The sequence below is a fragment of the Mchenga conophoros genome, linkage group LG2, assembly GCF_057382185.1.
Source record: "Mchenga conophoros isolate Kocher_MC1m ecotype Shallow Benthic linkage group LG2, M_conophoros_male_GT1.1, whole genome shotgun sequence".
Taxonomy (NCBI): Eukaryota; Metazoa; Chordata; class Actinopteri; order Cichliformes; family Cichlidae; genus Mchenga; species Mchenga conophoros.
In genome coordinates this window covers 32,506,604-32,517,965 of record NC_140527.1, presented here as the reverse complement: position 1 = coordinate 32,517,965, position 11,362 = coordinate 32,506,604, and the positions used below count along the sequence as shown (strand labels likewise).

General features: G+C 38.8%; 1 protein-coding gene across 1 annotated transcript; it reads right to left on the bottom strand.

Moving 5' to 3' along the window:
* Positions 1 to 1,652: 1,652 nt before the first annotated feature.
* On the bottom strand, positions 1,653 to 9,670 carry p2rx3a (purinergic receptor P2X, ligand-gated ion channel, 3a). Its single transcript, XM_085248323.1, has 12 exons — positions 9,249 to 9,670; positions 8,960 to 9,122; positions 8,690 to 8,761; positions 7,078 to 7,141; positions 4,856 to 4,952; positions 4,692 to 4,766; positions 4,456 to 4,597; positions 3,992 to 4,128; positions 3,811 to 3,904; positions 2,360 to 2,425; positions 2,202 to 2,279; positions 1,653 to 2,113 (listed from the first exon to the last, which is right to left on the bottom strand). The coding sequence occupies exons 1-12, from the start codon at positions 9,380 to 9,382 to the stop codon at positions 1,988 to 1,990; spliced, it is 1,248 nt and encodes a 415-aa protein (XP_085104449.1). The 5' UTR covers positions 9,383 to 9,670; the 3' UTR covers positions 1,653 to 1,987.
* Between the last annotated feature and the right edge of the window lie 1,692 nt (positions 9,671 to 11,362).

Here is an 11,362-nt window from a genome sequence, read left to right as displayed (position 1 = left end):
TGTGAAAAAGAAAGTGCATTTTTCAATTTTAGGGTTTTATGTATCCGGGCATAATGGTAAATCATCTGGTCCACAGTAGGTTCTAAAATTAGATAAATACAAGCTGAAATGAAGAACATAGATGACATATACTGTGTCATTTTTTATTTAAGAGGAGAGGTTCTGGCACTTTGCTGGTCTGGAGCCTTAAGGTGAGTATTAACATGATGCTAAGGATGACACACATCAACAATGACCGTAGAGAGTCAGTTGTTGCTTTCCATCAATTTAGGAAGCTTCATCAGGCCCATTGTATATTGTTGCATAGTGAGAAAGACTATTCACGAGTGGAAAGTCACCTGCCAATCTGTGGGAGGGCACATCCCAGAAAATTCACCTTGGGTCAAACTGTGCAAACTGTGCTCAGAGACACTACAAAAAGTGGTGAGCTACATCTAAGACTCTATAGCCCTCAGTTAGCATGTAACATATTAAATGCTAAAGTTCATGATACTCCAATTAGAAAAAGACTGAACAAGTTTGGAAAGGTTGCCAAGAGAAAGTGTCTCCTCTATAAAAGAACATGGCAGCACAGTTTAGGTTTGCATCTGAAGAAACAACAAGACTGAAGTTTAGAGAAAAATCAACAAAGCAAATCTGCACAAACACCTCATGCTTGTGCATCTATGCTGGAAAAGTTGAGATAACACCCACATTTTCTCTATAGCTGACTAGCAAATAAACACCTCCCACCAAATCTCATCTCATCCCACTCACATTATTCAATGCTAATAATTATATTCAACAGGTGTCAGGTTGGTGCAGTGGGCAGGGGCGTTTCTGTGGAGTTTGGATGTTCTCCGTGTCCCTTGTGTTTCTGCTCCAACTTCCTCCCACAGTACAAAGACCTGGCATGTTAGGCTACTTGGTAATTCTAAAAAGGCCATGGATGTGTGAGAGAGAAGGTCCTTAAAATTATGGGATACACTGAATCATTTTGTGTATTTTTCATGTACAGAGTGCTTCGTGGTGTATTGTATCATATTCTATGATTTCCATTACATGCATTATACTAACTTGTGTTATCATTTTAGTACATCAAAGCTTCACACTAACTGCTGTTGTTTCCTCTGTGGCCTCCCCTGACAGATATCCTTTCTCATAAATCACTGTCAGCAAGCACCATTAAGAAGCTCTTTAGCCGATCTATTAGTGTCCTGGTAGTGAAGAGTGGGTGGGCACAGACGGATGACGGGAAAATGAAAATATGTGACGGAGAGAAGTAGAGGGACTGTCTGAGATGAAAATCTGTCAGAAAAGCAGAAGAATAATCTTTTTTTCAATTGCATAAACAAAAAAATGACTAAAAATTGAGAGAATAAGAATCACTATAATAGTCCATTAATCTGCACAGTAACTGTTGCATGAGTATGCAATATCCACCAGATGTGGACTAATAGTGGACCATTTGTAAACCTTAAGATCACACACACACACACACACACACACACATACACACACACACACCAGGATTTGCTGTGTCTCTACACCACTTAGAGACTTGGACACTTTTACTTCAGACAAAAGAACAGACTGTGTTTGTGCGTACATGACAACAAAGAAAGATACTCCAAAGTCTTATTCAAATAATTTATTCTCAACAGTGTTTCAGTATTAGACATATTTTTTCCTATTTGGCTTGAGTCAGGAGGATTTAATCGGCTCCACCTTTCAGCTGACAAACATGAGTTTGACGATTATCATAGTTAACATGTTGCTAAATCAAAATGTTTGGAATAAAAATGGATTTTATTACTATTACAAAGAGGCTCTAGTTTGACAGTTATTGTTGTGAGCTACAAGCCCTTACTTCTTATGGAGATGGCAACAACATCGTCCTCCTTTACCCTGTTCCATATACTTGCCGATCTAAAGCTGAATACCTCTTATAATAAGGTGGAAAGGAAAAGAGGAAGGGGAGCCCATGTCTTCACATTGCTGCTGTCGGTTAGAGAGGTTGGTCATAGGTGTTGAGAGAAAGTGCTCCAGAGTCACAGGAGCTCTTCATGCATTTGAGTGACAGCTGGCTCCCTGGACTCTGAGCTATGGAAGCTTCTATCTGAGCCTCTGACACCTGCACGGACAAAGCAAGAAGGAAAATCTGTGATAAGGTTCTGATAGGTTTTTGGACAAACATGTTGCTGTGCCATGAAAAGCAATACCTCTTCAAACTTTTTGGCTTTGTACTGCTCTGCCCCTTTCAAGAAGTTTAGTAAGATGATGTCACAGAGAACCGCGCCCTGCCACGACAGATACAAAAGATCAATGAGAGCCGAGAGCAACATGAGAACAATAGATTAGGTTGATAAGAATTTCATACCAGTCCAATCGAGGTAAAGGCAGCTACCAAGTTGATCATAGTTGGGATTGTGTTAAACTTTCCTGCCTGAAATAGATGGAGTCACTTTAGATGGCATGTAATGCAGTTTCATACACACAGGCTCTCTCCATAATGTTTAATTTTAAAATAAAGTACTATTCCTTAATGATTTTCTACACTATTATAACTGAAATGTATATTTAAAGATGGTGATTTATTTTCTAAACATTTACAGTCCGGGATTTAAAAGTCATATTTTTACACTTGGCTAGTATGCTTATTTTCTGCTCTGGTGAGAGAGGACGGATCGCGCTCTGTGCCAGCAGTTTAGTCTGAAGACTGAAGTCTTGGAAACATCAGCTGAGCTATTTTCAAAGGAATATAGATAACATTCACTCACTGTGCAACAATGTGTAGGGCAACACATTGACCCTACAGCAGTAGAAGACCACACTAGGTGTCACTCATGCCAACTAAGAACGGGAAATCAAGGCTATAACCCACACAGGCTCACCAAAATTGGACAATAGAAACTTGGAAAAACATCGCCTGGTTTGTTCTTGAATCTTGATATCTGCCCTAACATTTGAAGGGTAGTGTCAGAATTTGGTATATACAACATGAAAGCATGGATGGTGGTGTAATGGTAGCAAAGATATTTTCTTGGCACACGCCTTTAGTACCAACTGGGCATTGTTTGTGCCACAGCCTACCAGAATATTGTTGCTGACCATTTTCATCCCTTTATGACCACAATGTACCCATCGTCTAGTGACTGCTTCCAGGAGGAAAACACTCTGTGTCATGAAGCTCAGATCATCTCAAACTGGTTTTTGGAACATGACACTGAGCTCACTGTACGCAAACAGCCTTCAAAGTCAACAAATCTTAATTCAGCGCAGCACCTTTAGGATGTTGTGGAATTGGAGATTTGTATCATGGTCCATGATGGTCCATGATACAAATCTCATGGAAATCTGCAGCAACTGTGCGATGCTCATACCAACAGGGACCAAAATCTCCTATGCCATGAAAACGAAAAGGGTGTTGAGCCTGGTGTTAAAAGCATGTACCCGATAAAGTTGTTGGTGAGTATATTTGCTTATGCAATTACTGGAAATTTGGAAGCTTCAAAACGTTTGTGCTGTGTTTAGAAAAACAGCCTATGCAATAGGCTAAGTCTAGAGTCTAAGCTAAGCTAGCTCTGTGCTACAATAAGCTAACGTGGTGGTAGTAGGTTTCCCACAATGCTCAGCTCAACAAAATGATTTTAGTTCATGTTAAATTGAGACTTCTGCAAAGTTTCTTGATTTTGTCATGTTTCAGTGTTTTTTTAATTAATAAATGTCACATTTTCTGAAAATAAATTACATAAAATGACACATGGAAATTCTTTGTTTTAGCCAGTTGTTATCACACTTTGTCTAATATTAAGTTTGAAGACAACTCACTTTGCCAGTGACCATGACATCAAAACGGATCGCAAAAGCCTTATGAAGAGTCCGAAATTCAGTCCCATTCTCTGTTTTGAAATATTTTGCATATCTGTATTCAAAGAAGAGAAAATAGTAACTAAAGACTGATTTTTTAAAAAAAGAAGTAAACTTGAAGAGGAAGAATCATTATCACTACCTGAAGTTGTATCCTTTGGACACAGCATTCTTGGCAAATGGAGCATCGAGTCGTGTGAAGGAGTACTTGGGAATACATTTTTCAATGTTTAAGTCCAGGTTACATTCCCACTGAATGTTTATTCCTATTTCTCCACCCTGAGACAGAAGGATTGGGAAAAGAGAGACACCCCTTGAGGTTCAGCACCTAAATATGTAATACCAGCTTTGGCTTTGACGTAAATATGTGTCAAAGCTAAGGCTGGTATTGAAGTGTATGGAATTGGATTGACTTTAGGTCAGAGAGAATTAATGTGAAATACTTCCAAAAATATCTGGCTTTTTGAGCTAAGTGTTATCTTGTGCACTTAATGATGATTGAGGCACTTCAGAAGCTTTGCATAGGAAGGACAAGACCGCTGTCTGTAACTTGAAACATCCTAACAGTGACAAGACCTTCATACGACCTTGTACACTCATGCTTACCTTGCTTAACAGTTCGGTTATATTCTGACCGGTGTAGTTCAGCACATCCCCCACACGAAAGATGGGGCAAAGGGGGTTGTCCTCTGGATGGTATTTACATTTCTTGATTTCATCGGCTGTCATTGTGGGTGGAAAGTTCCCTCTGAGTAAGGAAAATGATTTTATGTTTTTTTTAAAAGACACTCATAATATATTGATGTTTTTTAGCTGCTTCGGTTAAGGTTTGTGGGGTTTACCTGGTGACATTAAAAAGAGGGAAACGAATACTGTTTTTGATGAAAATAGTGAAGGTGTTCACATCCATTGGTTCACTGTGGGAGATAAACACAGAGACAAGGGGACAAAGATGACACTTTCAGTGAGTGAAATGTATTTGTGTGGGATGTGCGTGCACTCTTACATTTTGATGGCATCATTTTCAGCTGGACACCATCCTTCCATCTCACACATGCCATGGGACTCATTGGAGTTTTTAAGGCAAGCACCTGTTATTACACCTGGTGTGTAAGAAAGAAGAGGAAGGAAACATTGTGCTCAGGTAACTGAATGGAGATACTGTTAGCCATAATAATGATCAGTTATACAGTGCTGTGAAGTAGTATTTACCCCAAGTGTTTTTGTACATTTGCCACACACATTTCAGATCATCAAACACATTTTTATGTCAGACAGTGATAACCCAAGCACATACAAATTGCAGATTGAAAATAATAATTTCATTTATTAAGGGAAAAAAATGATGTGTGAAAAAGTAATTGTCCCACTTAAATTATTAATGTTTTGGAAATCTGAGTTAAGTTTCATTACATCCAGGCCTGATTACTGACCAGACCTACTGAATCAAGAATTTACTTAGATAGAACCTGTCTGACAAAGTGGGCTAGGTCAAAACATTTCAAGAAGCCAAACAACATGCCACGATCTGAAGAAACTTGACAACCATCTGTTTGTAAAGGGCTACAAAACAATTTCTAAGGCTTTCGACGTGGAAGAGCCTTTATCCACAGACAGAGAAAATTTGGACAAGCGGTGAACCTTTGCCGGAAATGGCTGGTTGACCGAAATTACTCCAATCGCATCGACGACTCACAAAGAACATCAACCAAAGAACTGCAGGTCTCACTTGCCTCATTTAAGGTCAGAGTTCATGATTCAGCAATAAGAAAGAGACTGGGCAAAAATGGCATCCATGGAAGAGTAACAGTGAGCAGACGATCACAAAGGCTCATCTCAGATTTGCAGAGAAACATCACGATGAGCCTCGAGACTTTTAATCAAATATTCTGTGAGACAAAACTTTAACATCTAGTGCAAAACTAACACAAAATTTAATAGAAAGTTCATCATACTAATAGTCAAACACGGTGGTGGTAGCGTGATTGTCTGGGGCTGCTTTGGTAGACTTGCCATAATTGATGGAGTAATGAATTCGGCTCTCTGAAAGAAAATCCTGAAGAAGAATGTCCAGCCATCAGTCCATGCCCTGAAGCTCAAGCTCACTTGGGTCATGCAACAGGACAATGATCCAAAAAATAACAGCAAGTCCACCGATGTCCTCTGAATGGCTTAAAAAATGAACAAAATGAAGGTTTTAGAGTGGCCTAGTCACTGTGGCCTAAGTCTGGACTTGAGATGACCATTCATCCTCAATCAGCAAATAAGAGTGGGCCAAAATTCCTCCAGTCCACAAGGACAAGGACTCATTACCAATTATTGCAAACACTTGAGTGCAATTCTTGCTGCCACAACCACTTATTAGGCTTAGGGGTGAATTACTTTGTCAGACAGGGCCAGAGAGTTTTGGATAACGTTTACTGCAAATTGTTTGTAAACAATATAAAACTATAAATATTTACCCTGCTTTTTGATTTAGGTTCATACTCTGTGCAGTTGATATTCTTCTAAAATATGCTAAAGGACATGGCACCTGGTTGTAAAGACTGAAATATTTAACAATGAGCATTGTCTGACTTTCTGTTACCAATATGTTTCAATATTATAATATTAAACCTGCAAAACATAGGAACACATTTCAATTTTCACCATTTACTACATTGGGTTTAACCAATATCAGGTGGTATAAAGATTCCATCAATAAATCTACAAGTTTAACAAAGGCTGGCTCATTCTACTATAAATATATTCTTATATTAATTAAAGATTATTTGACGATACAATAATATCACAAACATCTTTGCACATTATTTTGAAGATATTATTTATATTGATATTATTTTTAAGAAGGTTTGTTCCTGGGTATTAAGTGCTACATTCTGCCTTATGTCTCAAAGGTAGATAAAATAAATCTATGATTCTTTTTAAACTTCACTTCTACTTTAAAAATATTTTTGTCCCGGTTAAAAGAACAAAGAACCCCTGTTTTGTTTTTTTTTTGTTAAATAGCGTAATTCATTTCCTCAGTTTTTAGCACCATGCCTTATTTTATTAATTCAATTTTTGGGTTAAAAGATTTTTTCATGATTATTTTTTCATCTAGTATTTACTTACCAGCCAATGCCACAAATCTGATTTAAAGATAAGCAAAGTTACAACACCACAGACTTGACATCAGCACGTTTCTGTTTCTGTTGAAAGTTTCTGTTTAAAATAAATCTGACTCACCGTTGTAAAGGTTGCTGCCAACATGCTTCTGGCAGTCTTCATCGGAAGAACATTTCTTCTCAGTCTAAAAACAACATAAACACAGAAACTGAATGCATGCTAGACAAAATAAGAAACATATAGAAATGTAACAGTGGATGAACAGGAACACATGGACGACTGCTCTGGTGCTTTTACTACTGAAAAATAAAACTGAAAATCACATCTCTAAGATAATAATAACGGATTGGATTTATATAGCGCTTTACAATGCCACTATTCATTCACTCACTGGTGGAGGCAAGCTACGGTTGCAGCCACAGCTGCCCTGGGGCAGACTGACAGAAGCGAGGCTGCCATATCGCGCCATCGGCCCCTCTGGCCAACACCAGTAGGTGTTGCCCAAGGACACAACAACCAGGACAGAGAGCCCGGGGATCAAACCAGCGACCTTCCGGTTATAGATGCGCTTCCCAACCCCCTGAGCCACGGTCGCTATATATCAGTCTAAATATAACCCGATATATCAGTCCAAATATAACTTGAAAAATGTTGCAGTATTACCAGCTGCTATTAATGCACTGTGAGGTCAGTTTTTAATCATCCTGTCTGCCACTGACAGATAAAAGGCTGCGTTTAAGAGCCTACAGATCTGCCTGTTTACGTTAGAAACATTAAAGAATACATATCATAGATATTACTAATTGCATTCATCTTATACTAACATGAAGCTGTTTCCATACCAAATGAATAAATGTAACAAATTCCAGAATAGATTCAAAGACTCCCGTTCTTCCCATTCTATATACAGTTTTAGCATTGCCTTGAGAATCGAGTCTCTGCCTGCCATCCGGAGGCAAGGCCCTCCTACCTGGTCACACACACCGTCTCATTACAAAATGGTAAATGGCTTGCATTTGTATAGCGCTTTACTACCAAAGCGCTTCACATTACATTCAGTCATTCACCCATTCACACACACATTCACACACTGGTGATGGCAAGCTACATTGTAGCCACAGCTGCCCTGGGGCGCACTGACACACTACTGTGACAAACTGATGACTTCTCCAGGTTATACTCTGCCTAAGAAAAATGGATGGATGGACCATACTGCCAACACTACACTGAGAAGGAGTTAATGGCTCAAGGTGTGTCCTCTGCCCTTCAGCTCATTACTGCATCCTACCGCCACTCACAGGTAGGAGTAGAATGTAATTTGATGTCAGTGCAAAAGAGACTAAAACTTTAATTAGATTTGTCAGAAAAAATAAATATAGTCATAAATCTTTACTGATATATATGACCATGTTTTTGCTGTAGGGCTTTCAGTGAATTAGCTGAAGACTTCCTGTTGATTCTCTGGAGACCAAAAACACCCCGTAAGTATAAATGCCAGGCAGATATCTGCTGGAATATCAGTTTGCAATAATATTGATCCTGATATGTTGACAAAAAATCTGCAATTTGGTTTCCTTGTTCAAAATATGCAATATTTTTGACGTATTTTATGCTGCCTAGGAATAAGAAGACATAAGTGGTTACAATAAAACCAGCAAGCCTTAAAATCGACTGAAAATTAATGGTAAAATAGTAAAACGTGACAAAAGCATGCGTTTGAATGTGTACTCACCTCTGTACATCGTCCTTGGAACTGATTTTCAGTGACGATGAGTTTGGTGATGATGCAGAACACGCCTGAACCCTAAAACAACAACTGAATGCTTATGATATGCTTTGTGTTTATTTATTACTACACATATGAGACTGGGAAGAAAGCTTGCTCATCATAAAAGTTATTTTAAAAACACTTTCAACTGCAGCATCTTAACTGCCAACATTGTTAATAACTCATAGAAAACTACAAAGTTTAAATATGTCATGTTATCATCACGTCACTCACCTGAGGGGGCGACACGTAATCAGCCACGTCCATCACACGATTCTGATAGTTCTCATTTTGGTTTTGGTTTTGTAGATAACCAAAGCCTTTGACTTTGGTCATCACGGAGGACTCAATGTTGGTGTCGCTTGACTGATAAGCTTTCTCATGGATGAAGACCCAGCTGCATGACACGGATCAGTGAAAGAAATATTTTGTAATTTAGCTAAGGAAAACTCAATTTACACCCATGATTACACACATTATTACACTCTGAAAAAAACTCAAAAGAAAACTACAGATCACTGACCCGACAAAATAGGTGATGATGAGCAGCTGTACAATACGGTTGATGATACCCACAGACCAGCTCTTTACCACCACGGATTTGGTGGTCTCGTAGGTGAAGAAATCAGTCAAGAACCCCCACAAAACGAAGCCCATTGCTGCTCGTCAGTGTGACCCAGGTAGCAATGACTCTGAGAGAAAAGTGCAACTCTTCTCCCCAACAGGTGCCTTCTTGGAAACTTGATGGTAAATCTTTCACAATACAGCTCTCCCTTCTGGTTCAAATAAAGAAATAAGATCCTAATTTTCACCCTGCTTGTATCATCTCTCAGTCCTGCCTGTGTTTATCGCCTTCCTTGCATGCTTAGTTTTGTTGGTTTATGACACAAATTGGACCTCCCCCTTTCTTGACACAAACGAGTGGGAGGAAAATGTCTCCTCTGTCCCTCCCTCTGTCTCTTTCTTCTCCACAAATCCCCATCCCCAAACACACTAACCATGCACAGACAAATGCACAATTAGACTGAGGCAGTAATCGATACCCCATATGTCCACTGTGATTTGCTCACAGCATGCTTTCAGTAATAATGTAATAATTTTCGTCTTTCATGTGTTAGTGTCTGACTCAGAAGGAATCTACCACTCACACTTTCCATTTCACTTTTAGTAACCATTTTATTAGCAGCGTGAAGAAAAAATGATAAAATTGGATGCTTTAGTGGTTTAGTTCATGAGAATAAAATTTTGCAGACATTAGAATAAACCAGACAGAAAGCATCAGAAGGCAGATTTTATCTGTTATTTAGTAACAGATGTTATATTGCAGCAGAGATAACCTCCTGGTTGGCTGGGGCCTGTCTGTTTGGATTTTGCATGTCCTCCCTGTGTCTGTTTCTTTGATTTCCTGTTGTTAAGTTTCTTCCTTCCACAGTTAATACTGACTGAGGTGTAGATGCCAGTATGAACAGATGTCTTTACCCCTGTTATGGACCACTGACCCCTCCGGGATGTACATCTTACCTAATACTAGCTGGGATATGTGGTATGTTAGAAAAATGAGCGCTGCAATGGATATGGTAGAAATAAACAGTAAATATAAGGTCAGACAGAACAGTGAATGGTCCAAAATACAGTCCACAAACTAAAAAATAACCATAGCAAAGACTATCACAGGGCTGGAAACGAAACAGATACTGTGACAAAAAGTTAAAAAGAAAACCATGATAACTAACACAAGACATGAAAGGAAACAAACCTTCAAAGTAAAAAACAGGAAGTAACCTGAAGACAAACACTAAGCACCGAGACAAGAAGAACACATTAACACGAGACAGAGTTACTATAATTTGTCCTCATTTCTTTATGGTCTGTGATGAACAAGTGGTGCTGCTGATTGTTTATTGATTGTTCATCTTATTAAATGTGATATAAGTAATGCTCTAAATAGAAGAGAGCTTTTAGCCACATAGAGAGGAAGGACCTTCCGTTCTTTAACTAAACAAGAAAGCCTGAGTGAAGAAAGTTGTTTGTACTTTCATATAAGTGGCTGTGAAAAACTTCTGGAAATGTCATCATTTAAAATGAAACCACTGGGGGAAATCTTAATGTTCAATATGACTCCATTATATGCAATTTTGTCACCTTTCTGCACATCAGTGGCATAGAAAAAAAGCAATGTGCTTCCATACTTACAGATGACGCCTCAATAACAGCACTGCAACAAATTACAAAGAGCGGTATTACTGACAAGTGTGCAATAAGTGCGACATATGATACGATCGGTTTTCAATACATTCACAAGGACCAGCAGCATTAGTGCCTTTTACATTAGAGAGATAATGTAATGCAGTGACAGCGCTCTGTGTGTGTGTGTCTGTGTGTAGATAGTATGTAATTACTTAAGTGGATCCATTATGTTTGTGGTCAGCTAATGGTGACCTAATACAATGTAAGATACATCTAAAAACACACACAAGCATGCGCTGAACATGCAAACAAGATCACAAGCTTTCATGTAAATGTCATGTTTATATCAGCAGAAAACTGAACACTAAACCCTATTCGTCAGAGTGTAATTGAATGGGGAGCAGACTGGTGAAAGGGGAAACTGCAGCGGAAAAGATAATTATGTCACAG